Source organism: Macrosteles quadrilineatus, unplaced genomic scaffold (assembly GCF_028750875.1).
Source record: "Macrosteles quadrilineatus isolate MER2022 unplaced genomic scaffold, UCM_ALF_1.0 Scaffold_2__2_contigs__length_208266976, whole genome shotgun sequence".
Lineage (NCBI taxonomy): Eukaryota > Metazoa > Arthropoda > Insecta > Hemiptera > Cicadellidae > Macrosteles > Macrosteles quadrilineatus.
Window position 1 is genome coordinate 173,242,310 of NW_026542595.1, and position 22,965 is coordinate 173,265,274.

At 35.7% G+C, this 22,965-nt stretch overlaps 2 protein-coding genes across 7 annotated transcripts in view; one reads left to right on the forward strand and one right to left on the reverse strand.

Annotated features, from left to right (window-relative positions):
* Nucleotides 1–4,548: 4,548 nt before the first annotated feature.
* LOC128986234 (glycerate kinase) lies at nucleotides 4,549–10,819 on the reverse strand. 3 transcript variants are annotated; one of them, XR_008490113.1, is made up of 3 exons: nucleotides 9,084–10,819; nucleotides 7,677–7,779; nucleotides 4,549–5,675 (listed from the first exon to the last, which is right to left on the reverse strand). XR_008490113.1 is itself a non-coding variant. In XM_054406471.1 (2 exons), exons 1-2 carry the CDS (start codon nucleotides 10,679–10,681, stop codon nucleotides 7,773–7,775), a joined length of 1,605 nt encoding a protein of 534 aa, XP_054262446.1. In that variant the 5' UTR covers nucleotides 10,682–10,819; the 3' UTR covers nucleotides 4,549–7,772. The 3 variants fall into 3 exon arrangements, 1 of the variants encoding a protein (XP_054262446.1); XR_008490112.1 differs by having other exon boundaries at nucleotides 4,549–6,474; XM_054406471.1 differs by having other exon boundaries at nucleotides 4,549–7,779.
* Nucleotides 10,820–18,932: 8,113 nt separating this feature from the next.
* LOC128984680 (trafficking protein particle complex subunit 4) overlaps nucleotides 18,933–22,965 on the forward strand; it is a 66,108-nt gene continuing 62,075 nt past the window's right edge. For all 4 annotated transcript variants that reach the window (XM_054404018.1, XM_054404019.1, XM_054404017.1 and 1 more), the window contains exons 1-2: nucleotides 18,933–19,324; nucleotides 21,677–21,791. In XM_054404018.1, coding sequence (XP_054259993.1) covers nucleotides 19,153–19,324; nucleotides 21,677–21,791 — 287 coding nt within the window. In that variant the 5' untranslated portion in view covers nucleotides 18,933–19,152. The remainder of the gene's footprint in view (nucleotides 19,325–21,676; nucleotides 21,792–22,965) is intronic.

Sequence of the window (22,965 nt, forward strand, 5' to 3'; positions counted from 1 at the left end):
ACGCAAATACGCTCTAAACAACAAAGAGGTTAAGGATAGATAGCCTGCACAGCTAGCTAGGATGCTGAATATTCTTCAGCAATCTAGGATAAGTTACGGTAGGTTAATCGTTACCTAAACACCCGTATGCACCTCGTTCGCTACCCTAACCCCACGCAAATGCGCTCTAAACAACAAAAAGGTTAAGGGTAGATAGCCTGCACAGCTAGCTAGGATGCTGAATATTCTTCAGCAATCTAGGATAAGTTACGGTAGGTTAATCGTTACCTAAACACCCGTATGCACCTCGTTCGCTACCCTAACCCCACGCAAATGCGCTCTAAACAACAAAAAGGTTAAGGGTAGATAGCCTGCACAGCTAACTAGGATGCTGAATATTCTTCAAGCAATCTAGGATAGGTTACGGTAGGTTAATCGTTACCTAAACCCCCGTGTGAACCTCATTCGCTACCCTAAACCCACGCAAATGCGCTCTAAACAACAAAGAGGTTAAGGGTAGATAGCCTGTACAGCTAACTAGGATGCTGAATATACTTCAGCAATCTAGGATAGGTTTCGGTAGGTTAATCGTTACCTAAACGCCCGTATGAACCTCATTCGCTACCCTAAACCCACGCAAATGCGCTCTAAACAACAAAAAGGTTAAGGGTAGATAGCCTGTACAGCTAACTAGGATGCTGAATATACTTCAGCAATCTAGGATAGGTTACGGTAGGTTAATCGTTACCTAAACGCCCGTATAAATCTCGGTCGCTACCCTAAACCCACGCAAATACGCTCTAAACAACAAAGAGGTTAAGGATAGATAGCCTGCACAGCTAGCTAGGATGCTGAATATTCTTCAAGCAATCTAGGATAGGTTACGGTAGGTTAATCGTTACCTAAACACCCGTATGCACCTCGTTCGCTACCCTAACCCCACGCAAATGCGCTCTAAACAACAAAAAGGTTAAGGGTAGATAGCCTGTACAGCTAAGTAGGATGCTGAATACACTTCAAGCAAACTAGGATAGGTTACGGTAGGTTAGTTTGGATAACTAAGACCCCCCACTATCCTTTAAAGATCCCAATTAATCAACAGGCTAACGCTAGCTATGCGAGCACTAAAACAGCTATCCTTATAGTTAATTCTGTTTCGTAACTCTCTCTACGTTTTAATTAAATACCAGAAATTCGTTAAGCATACAATATAGGGTAATAGGCTATAGAATGGCGTACACTGCCCAAAGGATGCTGCTTGTACTTCAGCAAAAGGAGGGATGTTTGGAAGGCAACATTGAGTTTATATGACGTTATATTACACAAGCTTAGGCTATTGTCACCCTCAAATTATATAGCTCTCCAATAACAACTAGGCTAAGGCTTAACCTATTAAATCACTCCTTAACTGCGATACAAGAGGGTTTAGATATTTGAGTAGCGTATTCCGCCCAAAGGAGGCTGCTTGTACTTCAGCCAAAGGAGGGATATTGGAAGGTGACACAGAGGTTATGTAATATAAGATGGGTAGGTAAAAATCCTTTAAAATACTCAATCGGCCTTACTAAGCTTTTGCTTTCCTCAATAGCCTAATGTATGCAAATTCGTCTGGATTTTATATCGCTAGTCGGCAAAATTTCTTTAACTTCAAAACTAGTTATTTCACAATTTAAAATCTAAAAATTGCAAAAATACCAATTAATCACTGATCAAAATCGAAAACTTCGTTTATCGGGAACAAATTATCGTAAATCAATTATTCAACATCGATCGTAAATATCCAAACGTAAAACAATCTAATTCCCTGAATCATAAAATGATGTCAAGTAGGCACTATACCTTAGAGAGAGAGACGTGTTGATCGGGTCACAAAATGGCGCAGACTGTCCGGTGGCGCCCGGTCCCAGTGGTTTTGTTGCACGTCTGGGCCGGTCATGCGCAGAAACCAGTTTTGGCAGTCCGTCCGACTCGGCCTCGGCGGCGGCTACATCGGTGCTCGCGCTAACTACTTGAGCCTCGCCTCGCCATGCTTAACCTCAAAATCGTTGATCGTTCGTACTACTATGATGATCCTCAAGTAAAAACATTTTTGTCTTCCGATTTCAGCCGTGATATGATAAAAAAAAGGTGAGGTGTAAAAAATCAACCCTTACACAATAATACAAGAAGATGAAGAATTCAAGTATCTATATCTATCTATCTATCTTCTATATATTAATAGGCAAGCATGTTTCTTTAAAACCTTTTTTCTCAGCTCGTGTGTATCGTAGGGAAAATCTACGCATACCGTTAGAAATATATGTTCCTGTAGAAGTGCAGAATCCCTTTAAAAATTAAAATAGGCTCAAATATAAGCACAAAAAATCAATTTGAAATTTTTAAAATATAACATGGGCTTTATGGGTTGCCATGATGGTGACGAAATAACAACGAAATATAAACAGAAAATCAAAACAAATGGGAGAAATTCCAACCACAAGTTTTATTTACAGCGAGGGGTGAAAATAGAGAAGCCTGAACCTTTACATTCCATTCCCAAGTTAAATTTGTCACCAGTTTTTTTTTTAATTAAATTCGTCGTAGTTGATGTGAGCCACCAGACTGCGCTGATCTAAAGTGACTAAATTTCTATCAAATACACGATGTTTTTTACCAAGTCAAACTGTTCGAATTAGCTATAGCAACTGTTATGACCCATCAGCTTTGTCAGCAACAAAAAATAAGGTAGAAAATAGAATTAAAGACATGCTTTTGGTGAATGGCTCACACAACTACATGTTTAAAAAAATGGCGACAGCTGGTCCATATAGATGGAAAGTCTACTTCAGTATCCAATAGTCAATACGTGTACGTTACATGTTTTTCGTTGAGTTTTCGACCTCTAGTCTTCTTCTATATCTTAATAGGCAAGCATGTTTCTTTAAAACCTTTTTTCTCATGCATCACAGGGAAAGTCTACGCATACTGTTAGAAAGATATTTACCTAACCCGCCATGTTAAACTTCCCTATCCCAAGTGTGATGTATATAACTTCGTTACTTCTCGAGTGATGTAAAGTTGAAAAAAACTCACTCGGTGATGTAATGAAACCCATTTAAATAACATTGAGTGCTTAACTTAAAAAATATACCTCTATGGAGCCAACGACGTTCAACGCTAGAAATCAGCTGTGCGCTTGAATTTTATTGTTATGTTTTGAAGAATTTTCCTAACCTAGCTATGGTTTGTAAATGAACGTTACTGTTAGAAGATAAGTGAAATGGACAATGAAAAATATTGTTTGTAACCTCCTGTATATTGTCGGGTCAGGTAAAATCTTGTACGTTACACGTTACGCAAGAGCGTGTTTATATCACTTCGGTAAATTATGCAACTCGCTTCCGCTCGTTGCACAACATTCACCTGCGTGATGTAAAAACGCTCTTACTACACTTGTAAGATAAATAGCTATTTCCTGTAGATGTGCAGAATCCATTTATAAACTAAAATAGGCTCAAATATAAGCACAAAAAATTAATTTGAAATTTTACAAATTTAACATGGGCTTTATGGGTTGCCATGCTGGCGACGAAATAACAACGAAATAGAAACAGAAAATCAAAACAAATGGAAGAAATTCCAATCACTTGTTTTATTTACAGTATGGGGTGAAAATGGAGAAGCCTGAACCTTTACATTCCATCCCCATGTCAAAGTTCTCACCAGTTTTTTTTTTTTTTTTTTTTTATTAAATTCGTTGTAGTTGGTGTGAGCCACCAACAGACTGCGCTGATCTAAATGACTAAATGTCTGTTGAATACACGATGGTTTTTACCAAGTCAAACTGTTTGAACGAGATATAGCAACTGTTATGACCCATCAACTTTGTCAGCAACAAAAAATAAGGTAGAAAATAAAATTGAAGACACACGTTCGGTGAATGAATCACACAACTACATGTTCTTTTTAATAAAAAAAAAATTGTGACAGCTGGTCCATATACAGATGGGAAGTCTACTTCAGTATCCAATATTCAATACGTGTACGTTAACTTACATGTTTTTGGTGTTTTTGGACCACTAGTTCAAGTAAGTAAGTGAACAACACACATGATAAACTTGTAATTTTCAAACACACCATTACCATTTTACTAAACAAACTAAGGCCCCGTTTATGCACCAAGTGCGGTAGCGGTAGCGACAGCGGGAGCGATTTCTAACACCATTGAGTTAAATGGGGCTGTTTATGCACCAAGAGCGATAGCGATAGCGGTTGACCTCCCGCTGCGATTTCTAATTCGCCCGCTGTGTAGTTAGGAATCGCAGCGGTTGCTTGGGCTGAAGCCAGGGTTGCCAACTTGACCCACGCGCACGTGCACTTAGGACAAATAGTTGTGTTAATTATTTGGCAGAGTTTGAGTTGGCAAGACTGTGTCCCCCTTCCATTCTCCTTTAACCAACCGCTACCGCTATCGCTCTTCGTGCATAAACAGACTCATTTACAGCGGGAGCGGGCCCGCTATCGCACCGCTCCCGCACTTGGTGCATAAACGGGGCCTAAGGTAAATTGGAAAAAAATAAACTCTTACAATTCATTGTGACTTTATTATTACTTAAGTAATATGAGGTAACTAAAAAAAAGCAGTCTTGTCATATCACAACTTTTGGTAGAACTAGAACTAGACAGTAGACATTATTTTTATTATTGCAAAAACTTAACTTATATGTGGTAAATTTTACATGATACCCAATACAAGAGGAAAATACTTTTAATCTAAAATGTTTTCAACTACTTCAAACACCACTGTAATTTTTAAAAAGTTGAAAAGTTATGTCCAAAGTTAACAATTATTGGCATAAAGTGGAAATGTTGAAGGCCTAAGCTTATTTGAAATAGGTCTACCTTATCTATATATTAATAGGCAAGCATGTTTCTTTAAAACCTTTTTTCTCAGCTCTTGTGAATCGTAGGGAAAATCTACGCATACCGTTGGAAAGCTATTTTCCTGTAGGTGTGCAGAATCCCTTTATAAATTTAAATATTCTCAAAGATAAGCACAAAAATGAGTTTAAAAATTTGAAAAAATTAACATGGATCTTATGCGTTGCTATGCTGGTTACGAAATAACAACGAAATATAAACAGAAAATCAAAACAAATGGAGGAAACTCCAATCACATGTTTTATTTACAGTGTGGGGTGAAAATAGATAAGTGAGTACATTACATATTTTTGGTCGAGTTTCGACCACTGGACGACCTCTCGTTAACTGTTAATAAGTAAAAAAGAAAAAAAAAATATGGAAGTATTTTAGAAGTCTTCAAGTATGTAATTATTACTTTCACTAAATAGTGTTAACGTTCTAGATTTTAAGAACTAATGCTACCATAATATGGAAATTGCACCTGGAATAATATTCTTCATCTAAGGCAACAAGCAACATTATATTAACCCGTAGCTAATGGTATTCTGTGCTCTGAGCTAATGGAACATAGCAAATAAAGTTGTAAACCTCACCTAACCTATTTTAAGTCTGCTAGCACATTGCAGAATTCTTTCAAATATATTATATATACATACAAAATAATTTTAAATATGTTTTACTTAGATTACTTAAAAAATATGGAAATGGAAATACAATTTAAAAACTTAAATACAGTCTTAAATCACAAATCAGTTGTAGTTTTACAAGTCATTGAGCAGCTTGATTCCTTATGACTAAAACAAAATCAATATAAGTGGACTCACTGACTGACTATATTTTTTCTATGCACTGAATTATCAAATATCTCCAGTTAACCCCCATTACTGAATGATTGGGGGTTTATTTGTCATTTAGATTATTAAAGTCCAAATTAAATTAAATGATCTCAAAATAAAGATAAGCAGTGCTACTTTGAAATTATTACGAGGTAACAAGTGTTATTAAGCTTGGGGGTATAAGGTAAGTAGCCAAGAACGTTCTTAGAATGCTTCAAAATTGATTAACACTTTTTAACTAGGCTCTAGCGTGGGAATCGTTTTTACATTACTTCAATCTAGACTCTATGCCTAGCCTGCAGCATCATCAAATATATTAGTAATTGGTGGGATTTGAACTAGAGCACCTAAGTCACGCAGTCAACCATTACACCAGCTAGTCTCTCAAAATGTCTGCTAAAACCTTAAAACCTACTTAGTGTACCTTTTTGTAAAATGGTGTTACCGTGGAAATAAATGAATTGAATTGAATTGAATTCTCCATAAACACACATAACCGTCAAATATACCATCAGTGTCACCGGACACTGATTCTCTGGCCTAATGTGGAGCCTGTGTCCGAGAGGGACCGTTTCCAACCCACGGTTTGAATACAACAAATAATAACAAGGTCAAATAATATTTATGTAACAATGACAATATCATACTGTTGCAACAACAATTTTGTCAGTGACCACATGCTGTGCAACCATAGCCATGTCCAAGGTCTTAGGTATGGGGATGTCAGACCTTCCGGAGGGTTATGGAGTTTGTCCCTCTGAAATTTTTTTAAAATTGGAGGTAGAGTAGCAGTTTTTTTAACGATTTGTAAGACAGTTTTACTGTTTTACTCTAATTTTACACTGATTGCCGTTTGTGATTCGGATATTTAATTTTTTCTTTAAGTGCAAATTTTGAATATTTTACACAATCACACAAATTGTCTTGTGCACACGACACTGCGTCTGGTCAAACGGTTTGATATCTAAGTATCGCAATACTCGATTGCATGCAAGCATCATCTGCATCAATCTTGTACTATAACGCATTGTCTGACTAACTCATCTATGATTGAAACATAGGCCTAACTAATAAAAAATGGTAGATAGATACCAGAACTAATTTTGTAAAAAATCCCATAAGTCACGCCTACACATACAACTAAATTCATAGAGAACAGCGGTACATTTCTAACATAGCTGTAGGAATTTTTAGAGATTGCTGTTAAATGGCTGTTTTTATTAATGAGGAGTTAATGTAGGTATGTTAAAAATTATCTTAATTTTCAAGTGGCAAGTTTAAAAATGCAAAGGTACAGAAATGTATTTCAATGTTTTTAGGTAATACTACTGAGTTTTAGAAGTGAGAATGCTCACACAAAAGGGAAATTCTAGTATTGCAAAGACGTTGTAGTAGGCTATAAAAATGTCTTATGTTCATATTATAGAGGTTAAAAATCTTGTACAGCTCACAAATTAGAAATTTCAATAACAATATACAATGGCAGAATAAACAGCACTTTGATCTGAGAAGACAAAAATCTTAAGGCAAGTTAAACTTAAAAAGAATTACAACACATTTTATTTCTATAATATTTTTGTTACCCTTAATTTGAATAATTTGTTTTCATAATAAAATGTTATTATAAAAATATGCTAATGTTACATTAAAATATCTAGCAGAGCTTAGTAATAATTAACAGATGAATTTAAAAAATATCTAATAGCAGCTTCTTTCAAAAATCACAACCATTCATTTAATCTAGAAACGCTCTTTTCTCTTTAAACGTAGAAGACGCATCTTAAAAATATAGGAAGAAGGCCACAATCATGTGTTAAATTAATTGATGCACCAAAATTGAGATGGTACACAGCCAAATTGAATACAATAATGTGCAAGTGATAAAATTCCCAATCATGTTCATTACCGGTTATGCAAAAAGTTAGGACAGCAAAGAGGAGTATTAATTGCAATACTTACGATGCTTCAAAATTCAATAAGTAGTCCCTCTATAATTTGGCCCTCGATAATCTGGACGCTCCAGTAATCCGGCTTGATTCCCTCCCACAGAATGAATCATAGCCTAAAAAGTTCAGTACGGTAAATTATTGAACATTCTATAATTTATTGTAGTTTACTAAAATATGAAATTGAAAACATTGCATTGCAGTACTAATTACACAATTAATTATAGTAAGCTCTTGTAGTAATTAATCACCCACAACCCTGAAAAGCACTGTTGAAACAGTACTGGCAAGTGGATAGGGGACATAATACGGAATTCACATACGCTCACTCGCCAAACGCTCAAAATAAAACAATAATATAAAGGTCCTTCAGCGGTCTCAATTTCTTGAATAGTCAATATAACTTATGAACTTAAATTATCTCTAGATGGACCGCCTTTTCCTCAGTCCACCGCCCATTTAAGCCAGATTATCGAGAGACTACTGCACTTTATAATACGTCCATTGCCAAACTGGTGCATATTTGGGCACATAGGCCTATTGTGTATTTGATACATTGGAAAATGATAACGTCCATAAGAATGAATTAATCAGAACTGATAATACAGAACAATTTAGCCTAAGTGTTGAAAGAACTATCTGATAGATATCGATAATGGAGTACAGTAGACAATATAACTTAAGGCCTAGGAAAATATCACAAGGATTGAGTTCCAGTTACACTACAATATCTTAAAACAAATATTGCGCTGAAATAATTACCAAACAATGTAATACACAATAAAAGAAAGCTTTACTAAAATGAATAGGCCTATTTCTAAACACATTAAATTCTTTCTAAGGTATAAAAAAACAGATTTAAAAACCACTTAGAGATAGGGTAGGCTTAATTAAAAAAACAACAGCATGAACATAAAATTAACTCCTTGTTTAGGGACATTTAATATATTTGAATAACAAAGGGCCACTGAAAAATGTATCAGAGATTTTTAGATAATGACTAGAGTTGACAAATGTAAAAATTTAAAAAGGAGGCTATCCATTAGGTTTAAACTTGATCAAAAAATACATTTTAATCTAAAAACTCCTGTATGGTATTAGAACTCATAATTTTGTTTTAAATAGCCTAATCTAAATACTATATGTTTTGTGACAAAAAAATATATGGAACATATAAAAATTGCTCTGGAATTTTTAATTGAAGAATTGTAGGCCTTAAATATAAAATGCATAAACCCTATGAATAATTGTATGCAACAGTTTGGTTGTTTGGTTGCTTGCCAGGCTGCTGTAGGTATAAAATGTATATTGGCTAATCATAATATTTTCTTTGCATCAAATTTGGCCTAGTAAGTTAAGCTTTTTATATCCTGAGTTATGACTAACAAGACTCAAAGCACTAGACCTAATATATACTTACGGACTTAATGATCCAATTTTTTTCTGAACCACCAAAAGATGTATGTCCATTACATTTACACCTGTATGACCAGTGACAATGAGATCTCTTCCTTTGTTGAAATGACGGTAGAAGTTATGTGAATCATTCCTGCGAAGGTAATCTTGGGGATCAATGCCTTCTTCTATCGCATGTTTTATTTGCCCTGAGTAAGTAAGTGCTCCAGCTGCATTTGTAGGCCCATCAACTCCATCTGTGCCACCACTCAAGAATATTACATCACAGTTCACAAGATCTGAATCATTAGTTTCATGTTCGTACAACTTTGATCCGATCCTTAGAGCTAACTCTTGGTTACGACCACCTAATCCATCGCCAGTGACTTTGACAGTTGGTTCTCCGCCAAAAATTAGACAAAATTTTTCTGCTTCAGTACCGTGATTAAGAACATAAGCATAAATGCTCTCTTTAACATGTTTGTCAACCTTCATATGATCCAATATAGGATTTATTTCATTTATAAAGTCACCAAGAGCAACTTTCTCCTGAAGAAGTTTACACAACAAAGATATTAATCTCATGTACAAGTCTGCTACCTCTGATACAAAACCACTTATTGAATCCGTTATGATGACAGGATTGAAACCAAATGCTGCACATTCTCTAGACGCAGCTTCTAGTGCAATTCTGTTGTTCCCGATCAAAACATTTTGAACATGGTCCGCCAGAGTTTGATTTATATCACTTGGTCTTTTTATTGCATCCAGAACTGACAGCGATACTTTATCAGTAAGTTCATATTTTTCGATTATCTTAATAGCAGCATCGTCCGGATCGTGATTCCCCACTGTCGGACCACTAGCTATAATATCTAATGGATCTCCAATCACATCTGACAAAATTAAGGCTACCATTTTACAAGGATATGCTATTGAGGCAAGGCCTCCTCCTTTAACTAGTGACAGTCGCTTGCGGACAGTATTCATTTCAACTATGTTGGCACCAGAACTACCCAATAATTTGATAACCTCTAATTTCTCCCTTAGGGATATTGGAGGTTTTGACAAGGATAATAAAGAAGAACCTCCACCAGATATCAGAACTATCAAAATATCACTTTCTTGCAAACTTTCCGCCAACTTTTTTATCTCTTTAGAAGCGGTCTCAGAGCCCTCATCAGGCAGATTATTTTCAGCACCCTCAAAAATAGATATTCGAGAACTGTCAGACAAGTCATTAACATCTAATCTGTTGGATGTCATGTATCCTTTAGGAACACTAATAATACCTCTTTGAAGATCTTTTCCCAAGATGTGTTCCACTTTGCTTGCCATGCCTAAAACACATTTTCCGAATCCTATAAGATAACAGTTTTTGTTTAAGCGATAGCACTGTTCCCTTATGTGCAGTGTACTATTTAACACTAAAATTTCACGCTGAACTAGGTCAGGAGGATTTACTGCGAGCACCGATTTCCTGAAAACCAATCTCGATAAATGTTGTACGTCAGAAGTATGCATTATAGACAAGTAAACTGTAGAAGTTATTTTACCCTGAGGCTTAACAGAATTGAGCCTTTTGTTAAGCGCAGTTTTAATTACTCTTGATAAGAAAATCATTATGTAACTTTAATTATGATAACATTATATGTTACATAAAGGCACTTCAAAATGAAAACAACAATCGATCCTTAGATTCAAACACAAACAATGTCAACGTAACCGTAACGTAACGAAACATTAACATTCCGATTCCATATAAGTTAACCTCTATTATCTTACGTTTCATCGTCTGCTCTGCTTTCAGGTTTTATCAACTTCACAGCTGACAACGTGTTATCATGCACGTCGCTTCACACAAACCCATACAAGTTACAAATAAAATACCCCCGCCGCAGCAAACCTGCAGACTAAGCGAATTTCCATTTGCCTGATTGGATTTACACTAAAATGTCTCCTTAAAAATATCACATTTATTCCCTATTTAAATAGAACCAGTTTAACACATACTTAGGTTTGCTGCAACAGGGAGGGTAAAAGTGTTTTTTTATGTAAAATGTTAATAGTTAGTAAGAAATAAAAACATTTTCCAAATTTGGGCAAAATATGTTAATAAACAAGCAAACTACAACAGTTTACTTATTCTCCATAAGAATAACATGGGAATTTTAAATTAACAATTTTTTGGAATTTTCTCCGTAACCATTAGGCGCATTATAACGCTTCAATATACTAAATTATTTGTTTTTTTAATCTCTACAAAATAGTTTGGAAAGAAATTGCAAAATTTTATGTTTTTTGGGTCAAAAATTGGAAAAACCCATTTTTACCCCATAAAAGCCCCCATAAACCCCCGTTCCCATGGTCCGATCATGCTGGTTCGCGAACTCGTTCGAATAAACGTAGGTTTACACGTTTGTACCAAATTTAATCAAAATCGGATCATTTTTGCTCTAGTAATCGCGCTAACGGACACACATATATATATATGAATTTGAACGGATGGTGTTTTTGGCCTCTAGGGACCTCAAAACGAAAAAAAAATCAGTCCCGGGTCCAGGTCTTACCATGAGTACTACGATAATAGCTTATTCCCTATATGGGAAATTCGCTAAAAACAGATTATTCGATTGTGCTTTAAACATTAAAATCGCCGTTGATTAAGTGTCTAGTGTCTCTGGGAGATGTATGATCAATGATGTCAAGTCACTACGTGGGAGAGAGAGGTGTTTGGCCGAAGCCCAGCGGTCCCTCCACCACCCCTGGTTTAAGTCAGAGACTTATTCACCAGGCCGCTTTCCTGAAATATCTTCGGATTCCTCTTCCTGCTGTCAGCTTCAATCCATGTCCTTCCAGGCACATTCTGTGCCTAACCAACACCTCTCCCCTCACCTAGTACCCTCTGTACTAGGGTCATCGGATTTTTTTCTTTCTTTCCAATCTTCTTGAAGCTTATTTCGTGGGGGAGAGAGAGAGAGAGAGAGAGAGAGAGAGGGAGAGAGAGAGAGAGAGAGAGAGAGAGAGAGGAGAGAGAGGGAGAGAGAGAGAGAGAGAGAGAGAGAGAGAGAGAGAGAGAGAGAGAGAGGGAGAGGGAGAGAGAGAGAGGGAGAGAGAGAGAGAGAGAGGGAGGGGGAGAGAGAGGGAGAGAGGGAGAGAGAGAGAGAGAGAGAGAGAATAAACTTACGTATCGCATTGATATATCCTTGGGCAGTTATTAAATTAGCAATTTTAGCGAATTTCCCTATAGGGAAGTAGCTATTACCGTAGGTGGCACGGTAAGACCTAGACCCGGGACCGATTTACTTTTTCATTTTGATGTCTCCAGAGGCCAAAAACACCATTCGTTCAAATTTTTATATATAGACTTATATATATATATACGTCCGTGAACGCGATAACTTGAGTAATTTTTGTCCGATTTTGATGAAATTTGGTTTAAAGGTGTAAAGCGGGATAAACTTGAATGAGTTCGCGAACCAGCATGATCGGACCATGGGAACGGGGCTTTACGGGGGGTTTTATGGGGTAAAAATTGGGGTTTTCTCACTTTTGACCCTCAAAACATAAAATTTCCTAATTTCTCTTTAGACCTTTTTAAATAGCTTAAAAAAACAATTAATTTAGTACATAAAAGTATTTTTGTTCGGTTAATAGTAACGGAGAAAATTAAAAAAATTGTAAATTTAAAATTCCCATGTTATTCTTATGGAGAATATTGTAAAATGTTGTAGTTTGCTTGTTTATGGATATATTTTGTATTTTGATCAAATTTATTTATTTTGTACTAAGCTATCAATATTTTACAAAAAAACACACTTTATTAGTTTCCTTGTAGCAGCAAACCTAGGTACTCGTTAAACCTAATGTTATTAAAATATATTTAATTGAAAATTAATTAAGACAAATGGAAATTCGCTTAGTCGACAGGTTTGCTGTGGCAGGGGTATTTCATTTAACTACAATCATAATATTAAAGTAACCAGAAAAGATTACGTCCCCATTAACTGATAACATTAATTGTCCCCAACTTTCATGTAAAGACTCTTCTTTGATTTTAGCGCCATCATCTAAATCAAAATTGGCATATCAATCCCATGATGAGATTAGTCTTAGCAAATATAATTATTTTAGGGAGCGTGTCAAGCACGGCCTCCATTAACTCAAGGCCGTGGCCTTCGAAATGGCAACATCGAAAAGTAGTGTTGTAACAGCTGTTTTGTTTGGAGGAAGCTAATGGTATTTGTGATTTTTTTAAGAATAAGAAAGCTTGGTTACTGGGCTCTGAAAATATTGACTCCACTTTAAAAGTGCAAAAATAGATTTTCAATTTAAATATTGTTTTGATTTTCAAATTTCAATTCTATGTTTTATTTTAATTCCTTTTGTAAATTTACGTTCATAAACTTAAATTTAGCTGGTTTTACCTGTCTCTGTCATGTTATCTTATGACAGTCTGGGGTCAGACTGGACGTCTGGGTCTGGCACTAGACAACACTACTTGCAATGTTGCCAATTCTACCAGGCCGTGGCCTGGAGTGTAAGGTAACCGACTAACCGTGGTCAAGGAGCCAACACGTCCACGTCTATAAATTGCATTGCCTATAAATCTAAAAGGGAGCATGTTTAATGTATAGCATTAGCATTGAATGCGATTTTTATAGCAATACATTTGACCACGAATCAAGAATAATACTTGCTTGCTGCATACTCAGAAGGCCAACTGATCTATTGCCAAATTTGGCATTTCGACTTTTTCAGCCTTAAAAGTCAACGACTCTTTACAGAGGTTGATGTTGAATGGAATAACATTATAAAATTGGTAAATAGTTTGGCGATGTTTTATGAGTATCTAGCAGAGTTTGTAAGTTAGTTGTGGGCAGGCCTCCAGGCACGGCCGCTTTTAACTCCAGGCCACGGTTAAAGGCGACCTTCGAAGTGGCAACGTCGCAAGTAGGGTTGTAACAGCGGGTTTGTTTGGAAGAAGCTAATGGTATCTGTGTATTTACGAAAAGCTTGGTTACTGTTCTATGAAAATATTGACTCCGCTTTAAATGTACTGATATAGATTTTTAGTTCATATTGTTATGGTTTTAAATTTTGTGTGTTTTAAGTCATTTTCAATATTTTAATAAATTTATGTTCATAAATTTTAATTTTAATCAATTAAGTGCGAATTAATGAGCTGGTGTCACCTGTCTGGTGCCATGTTATCTCATGGGACGTCTGGTGCTAGACAACACCACATGCGACGTTGCATTTGCAAATTCTACCAGGCCGCGGTCTGTAGTTAAAGGTGGCCGTGTTGTAACCCACAAAATCAACCCAGAAATTTACATGGTTATGAACTTTGGTTTGCTTAAGCAATTTTATGCATTTTTTTAAAACGCCAATTAATTCATTCAAATTGTTAACACACAAAACGATGCATTAAGGCTGCTTAGCAAATGAACCTTAAATATTGATCTTAACTACAAAATAGGTGCAACATCTTTTCATTTTCCTACTTTGGCAATATAAGTGTACTGTATTGTATTCACTACGTATTACATGACTTATTATTGGAAAAATCAAATATCTCTGAAAACTGAAACTGAAATTGCCAATAATGATTTCCTTTATTTGACAAGCACCGCAAGCACCCTAACCAATGACTACATACTCCCTTGTGTTGGTTAGTCTATGATTGATTATACAGTCAATGGTCTAACTCAGCACTCGAACTCAGCAGACAAGACAACGGAAAAAAACCAACACACACAGCAGGGGTCTGACTTAGGGGAGGTACGAATGAGGCATTAGTTCAAAATTCCTCCGTGAACAGCGCTGTAGTAGAGAGTACTTTGGCAAAGAAGGTTTAGGCTAGGGCCACACTTGGCGACTTTGTCGCGGCGACAAAGTCGCTGCGTCAATGAATGAAAGTGCGTAGCATTAAATTAAATGGAGGCGGCCTCACTAAGCGACTCGCGACCAGCGACCACCGACGACAGCAAAACAAACGCGACCGGGAGCGTTTTTCGGTCTCGGCGACAAATACGCTTCCCATGTTATCTTATAGCACCGGCCATACCAGGCGACAAGTCGCTCGCTCACACACCCTTTGCTGCTCTATTTTCATAGTGTACAGTTATGGACTGGATTTGTTAAATGATAAATATGCTCTTTAAAATACCAATATTGTCATCGACAAAATAAGTGTTGACATGTTAACATGTGTGCTGTAGAATATAGAATGAGATTTAACTCTTCTGGTATAACAAGAATCCAAAACCTCGTGTATTTTTCAAATGTTGTGCGTCGTCTTCAATGTCAATAGCTCGCCAAAGCTATGTTCATCCAAAATATTACTAAAATTTACAAAATTAAAATACGCCATCCATAAACGATAGTTTTAGGGAATACACTCCATACCTGTGTTTTCTCTTCCTTATAGCGAATTTTCGCTATAGGGAATAAGCCCTTAGGTTGCATGGTAAGACCTAAACCCGGGACCGATTTGATATTTCATTTTGAGGTCCACAGAGGCAAAAACAACCACCGTTCAAATTCATATATACGTATATATAGGTACACATTTACATATACAGTGTATACATTTAGGTCTATGTGCCAATTTAGCGCGATAACTTGAGCAAAAATGATGAGATTTTAGCCGAATTTGGTACAAATGTTAAAACCAACGTTAATTCAAACGTGCTCGCAAATCAAAATGATCGGACCATGGGAATGGGAGGTTTAAGGGGCTTTAATGGGGTATACAATTTTTTTTTGACCCTTAAACATAAATTTCGCAATTTCCTTCCAAACTGTTTTGTTGAGCTAAACAAAATATTTTGTTAATTGAAGCGTTGTTGTAAACCTAACGGTTACAGAGATAATTTAAACAATTGTAAATTTAAAATGCCCATTTTGATGAAGAATAAACTGTTTTAGTTTGCTTGTTTATGGATATATTTTCATAAATTATAACAATATTTTAATAAATATTTTTAATTTCATACTAAGCCATCAAAATTTAAATTAACAAGCACACCTCATTAGGTTACCTTATTTGTCACAGTAAACCTAAGCATTCATTTAAATTCATCTTATTTAAATAGGAAATAAATCCAACAAGTTTAAAGTGAATATTTTTGTGGAAATCTAACCAAACAAATGTAAATTCGCTTAGTCTGCAGGTTTGTTGTGGCGGGGGTATTTAGATATAAAATAAATAGCAATAGCAAGTATTAAACTGTGATTTGACGACGTAGACGTCCACATTGGTTTTCAAAACATTGTTTATCAAATTAATTTAGTAAAAATTGTATTTCTTTTAATGCAGGCAAATGGTTAAAAACTATTACGTGACCTAGTACGAAATATAAAGAGGCGCCGTTGCACGTATGAAAATACTATAACGATATGATTTAATTTGTAGAAGATTCACTTAAACCTTATGGTATTGCAATTAATAATAAAAACATCGATTTATTCTAAGGTGGCCAAAAAACATACAAAAACGGTCATAGATCCTAATTTATTTCCATATCAATGACACGCTTTTGAAAATACAATGTAACATCTCGAAACTCTTTATTTACTGTTATGGTAAAAACGTAAACTGAAAGGTCGAAATTGTCGCCTATTGTGGCCACCCCCAGCGACCTTGTCGTCGCGACAAAGTCGCGGGAAAAAAAGTCGCCGCGACAAAGTCGCCAAGTGTGGCCCTAGCCTTACTAATCGCAAAAATAGTTCTGTTCATAAAATAAAATTATAAATGCCTCAAATTCAATTTTATTATTTTTTAATTATAAAATTAAACTATCATAACCTAACCGAACTAACCAAACTTGCTGATAATGAAATAATATAACAAAAGTTTATTAATAGAAAAAAATAATTCTGTTTATTAAATAAAACTAGAAATTGCTTTACTAAAATTTTATAATGACTTAATAATAAAATTAAACTGTCATAACCGAACCAAACCAACCAAACTTGCTGATAATAAAAAATCTTGGACAAAAAGTTAATGCCACGAGCGGGATTTGAACCCGAAACACCTTCAGCATATCAGCCCGGCACGCTAACCATTAGACCACCGAGGCCGATGTTTACTGATCTTTTTGTTACGATAATGGCGTTCCCTCAGCTAAAGAAGCCCACAGCTGTCATCGTAGCCTCTTCTATACCTCCCCTGAATAAACAGTGTTGCCAACCAACCTCTTTGATTTTCCCCGCACGAAACGACGGAAATCCTCGATTTTCCTCGCAAGGATTCTAAAATTACTCGCAAAATCCTCGTTAGCATCAAAGATTAAAATAATTTGAAATTTCCCCATATTTACATGATAATATACGTTTCCACGTTTTCTTTTTTTACTAGAGGTGCAAATAACCAAACATAGATGCGTAGAGGTCGTACGGAACGAGGTGAAGCTTGGAGGGGAATAGTGGTGTGGTGGGGGAAGTGTCGCTATGCGAGGCGACGATCGGCTCGTCTCCTACCCCCACCATGGATTTCCCCGCTTTAGACCGTTCCCGCCGAAAATCTCAGGCTTCACCTCGTTCCGCACGACCTCTAACCTATTGTACTTTAAAAATTATGGGTTTTGTTAAATAGCATGAGTGTGGTCTAGCCATAGACCAACCAACACAATGGAATTATATTTTTCTATGATTTAACGCATGCATTATAATCAATGGTAAAAGTAGGTTTTCCATCCCTGAACCCTGACTCTTTGTCAAATCTGAATAAGTACTTGTACTTGTAGGTGGTCTTGGTTAATTTGTGGGTGTGCTTATGTCAACGTCGAAATTCTTTAACAAATTATAAACAATTTTTTTTATTTTTTATTTTAGGGTATAATAACTCACTCAAGGTTATATTAAATCACGGCCGCCTAAATAAGAAAAAAAACCTGTGTTTATACGGTACCTGAAAAAATACTTTATAAATTATATCATACTTATAACCTTCATTAATAATAATAAATTAGTTATTAGCTTTAAAAATTAAATTATAAATCATTCAGATGGAGAAGACACCTAGGTACGTATTTTTACTCAAATTCGAGTGAAAGATGAGTGAGAATGGTGTGAGATGATCTGTGTAACTTTATTACTGATGACAAAGCTAACTTATTTCATCAGACAGGATAATTGATTTTAAACCCAATCATAATGAACAGCTGAGTAGTAAATCATAATTTGTTAGGTTTTAATAATTTCACTACGTAGGCCTAATTACAAGAAAATTTGAACTGAAGGCAACCAACAAACGACAAGTTTCTGTACAGGTGGAAAAGCTAAAAAAAAGGTAGGGTAGTTTGTTGTTAAACACACATCGGTCCCAGTCATATCCTAATAACAATAGTTCAATTCGAATTCACGTTCGCTTCATGATTACAGACTTATAGCACGCAGCTCAGCTGAGCTTACATGACAGCGACAGCTGGAGCTGAGCATAGAATTACTTCACTTCACTTCACCTCAGTCCAGTTTCCAGTTCGGCAGTTAGTTCTAAGTGCACCCTCATTTCATCGTCTTCTTCTTCATCTACTTGTTCTTAGATCTTGATTGGTTGATTGATTGGTTGATTGACTTTTTTCAGTTGCGGAAACTGTTCTTTCAATGATTAGATTCAGAGGGATTTTCAATATATTTTTAAAGAGACCCAGGCACTGAGAATACTCGATTATCAGAAAAATCCTAGTTGCTTTACCTGAAATCCTCGAAAATACTCGCAAAATCTGAATCCTCGCATAAATCCTCTCCTCGCAGGGTCTGGAAATCCTCGAAAAACGAGGATTTTCCCCGCAATTGGCAACACTGTGAATAAATACCACACAGCAGTCTCTGTTCTGTTCTGTCATTCTCGTTCTGTCGTTCGTCCACACAGCACAAACAAACACAAAGTGTCATTTTAATAAGCAGCCATCCATAGCTTAGGTTATGTGAATATGAAAACCAAGACTAAGTTATTAATTTTAATTTTATTAAATCAGATTCAAAGCACAGAATTTTGACAAATTATATGGTACAATTGACTTTTTTACCTAGGCCTAAATCTTCCTTTGATTAATTTAGTTAGCAAAAAGTATTTTTTCACGATGATTTACGGTGTTTACATAGTTTCCAAATCTGGAGGGCTGATATTTAACTTAGATCATAATGTTCCTAAAATTGAAAATGAACACACATTTAGTTATCCTTTGGATTTAAAGTTAATTTTTGAGAACAAATGTGTCAAAGTCTCATTTGGGCAAAGAGATGGAATAATGGGTAAGTTTAAGTTAAAGTAAACATAACACTAGGCCTACCTAAGTTAATTGCGGTTAGTTCTATTAAACCATTTAATAATAATACACAATCATGTTTACTAGAGCCTAGCCTATGGGGTGGGCCAATCTTTGTCATCCACATCTGATGTATTTACCAAAAATATCAATCCAAAAACTATCAGCTGTTTTAAGTTACTAGGTATTATAATTAGGTTACTGTACTCTGTCTCTATAACTTACCTTTGATAAAATTATGTAGGAAAAGAATGCTTTCAATATTAGAGCAACTTGGGCCTAATAACAGTTCAAATCATGATAAGCAATAAACTTGTGTGTTGTCATTAATTTATATTACAAAATCGCTACCGGTAACTTAAGTTACGTTCATATTACACGGAGGCTGCCCTTATACAGCGCGCTGCGGCGGTTGTGTTATGTTGGGCTATCACAAATTTTTTATGACTCATCTGGTATCGTTCAATTCACAACGAAACGAGGAAAGTCCTACAAACATTTATGATAACCCAACCTAACATAACTGCCACAGCAAAATGTAAAATAAGTGGCCTCCATATAATACGAAAGTTCTATAAAATCAAATAGGCTACAAAAACATGCCGATTGCAAATATTGCTAAAATCGGTAGCCTAACAAAATTAATTTAAACATTTGAGTTGTGAAAAATTTAATCCGTTCGGGGTAAGATTTCAGAGGGGTAAAATTCTGGCTGGCCAACACTTACTTACGTAGGCTACTTGTTATTTGAAGTAAGCCCGTTAGAAGTGCATTCGCACCATACTTTTGTCATAGGTAATTCTACATCATATTCTTCCAGATGCTCTTTTATGCTGTAATATTGCTTTGCCATCAGATACTACTTTAATTGTTGCTTAAATCGGTTTAAATCTTGAATATCTTTAATACCTTCTGGTACTTTATTGTATACCTATTTTAGCCTAAGTAAGTTGTATTAGGCTATAACTTACTAGGCAACTATTTTTCATTAATGTTGACTTTACTTGTGGAACAGAATATGGCTATTTTTTTTTTGTCTGGCGTTGTATTCGTGCATTTATTTGTTACTTAACACGTTGGGTGCTGATGACGGGAATTCCCGCAATTGCTTAACATTGAAATAAATGCAACTTTTATGTTCAAACATGTCGACCGCACGAATAGTGTTAAAACATTCTGGTTTTCTTCTTAGCAGGACTGCTGATTCTAAAACCAAGGCTGAAGCTAATGTTGGAACGTTCAGTTGCTGAAAGATAGGCATTCAGTGGGCTATTAAGATCTTCAAATCCAATCAATTAATTTATTTAGCCAGAATATTAACAAAACAAGTTGCATTATAGCTAAGTCATAACATTGTTTTTAAAACATGCCTTACAGAGGTCTATAAATATAAACAGGAATTTACAAAATGGCTTACATAATACTTATAAACAATATCAGAGACATATAAATCAATACTTACAATAGCATTCTTAGAGCTGATAGTTAGGAATTTTTGGACGCTGTAAGAGGTAGAATTTATCAAAAGAGATTTTAGTCGTTTTTAAGATTTTAAAAGGTTTGGTTCTAGCTTAAGAGAAAGTGAATTGGAAAGCTTAACGCCATTGTACTGTAAGTGTCTTTTGAAAAATGTTGTAGAATGTTTAGGGATTGGTAATGTGTGTAAGTTTCACGATGTGTAGTGGTTTTTACAGAAATGTTAAATTGAGAAAGTTCTTGTTTTACAAATGTTAAGAAATCAAGAATTAAATAGATGGAAATGTCTAAAATTTTGAATTAGCAACATATTTACAGGATTTATGCTTTTGCAAAGAGAAAATAGTCCTCATAGCCATTTTTTAAGTTTAAACGAAATGTTGGTCTGCTGGCACTCATTCCCCAAATAGGAACGGCGTATGCTAAATGGGGACCATAAATGAGCCCATAGTATGCAGTCAGCAGTACATCCAGATTTTAAAACGAAAATACCAGAGCTAAGTTTCTTTGCAATGTGTTTGATATGGTCATGAAAACTAAGTCTCTCATCTAAGATCAATCCAAGGAACTTGACATTTGGTGTTGGGTGAACTTCGGTTTTGTCCAGAAGGAGACTAAATCTTCTATTTGATTAATGGAAGTTAATGAATTGTGTTTTGTCTGTGTAAAAAAAAAATAATATATCTTAGAAATAGACACTATGTTCCAATAATATATAGCAGGTTCTCTGCGGAACTGTGTCCATACCATCAATGTGCGTGCCAGTATGCTTGAACTTCCATGCCGTAATACTAATTTGATAACTTATTTTCATGAGTAGACCTAGCCTATTTGTAATATGGATCCTTACATTTCGTTCCAGTTGGCCACGTTCTGATAGCTGTCAATGGAATCCCAGTAACAGGAAAGCAGCTAGACGATGGACGAGACGCGTTGGAGATCATTGAAAACAAAGATAGCTACCCTTTACGACTCAGGTAGATAACTTTAATAAGATCATAGTGAGCCGACCCCTCGCACCGCCCCCAGACGAACAACTATTGGAAGCATGCCCCCCATAGTGACAGTGCGAGTGGCCGCCCCACATCCCTAACAAAAATGAAAGGCCGTGGGTGAATATCAAAAAACAAACAGTTGTCAACAAAGCCTATATATTTACAAAAAAAATCAACAAATAACAAAACATCCATCCAAAGAATTTCTTTAAATAAGCTTTCTCAAAAATTTAATTAAAAAAAAATGATTTTAGGTTTACCCTTCTAAACTTACAAATACTGGTACCAGTAACAGAAAAATAGGCCTAACAACGAATAGATTAAAGACGGTAACAATTAATATTAAACCTTTAAAAAATCAACAATTAAATGAATAACAAGTGACTAAAAATAAATAACAATGGTAAATAATTTGGGGGCCCCATTGATGATCAGTCCTTTTCAAAAAACTTTCATTAATTACAAATATAACTTGCGGTAATGGTCACTGGTCACTCTGGTCGCTTCAACTAGTGGTGGGTGGCGGTGGTGGTAGAAGGCGGATGGTGGCTTGAAGGTGTAGTGTGTCCCACTGGTCCCAGGAGCAGGGTGACTGGCAGCCCGAAGAGGGAGAAGGTGTAAGGTCTCCCCGGGCGACCCTCTCCGGAAGCGGCGGAACAAAACCTCCCATCCGGGACCCTTTGAACACATTCCAGGCCTAACTAATAATAGTCCATATAACTGGAGTGTAACCTTAGGCCTACCTAGCTTTTCAAAAAATAATTCCAAAAAACAATTTCCGCACCACTCGTTTACTGACCAAAACTATTACAAATGATTTTATTAATAAATATTCTTCTTTTGAATTTAGGCTTTCATTTAAAACTGTCTAGAAAGTTAGAATGAGAAAATTACTATAAATAAATTAATTCAGTTGAATAAAGCTTTAAAAACACAACAATAAATAGAATTTTAAATTTTACAAACTTAACAACACATTCTTACAGACATTTTCCATAAAAATTGAAGTTGACAATAAAAAATATAAATTATCTGGTCCAGAAGGGTAAAACACATTAATCAAGCACAAAACAATTACATAAATACTACAATAAACACTTCGAAAAACAGTTCCCACAAAATATTAAAAATTCTTTGGCTGGAGGTGCAATTTCAG

What these genes read in the sequence shown, in the direction of transcription:
- LOC128986234 (XM_054406471.1), bottom strand. Translation starts at nt 10,681, where the DNA reads ATGATTTTCTTATCAAGAGTAATTAAAACTGCGCTTAACAAAAGGCTC.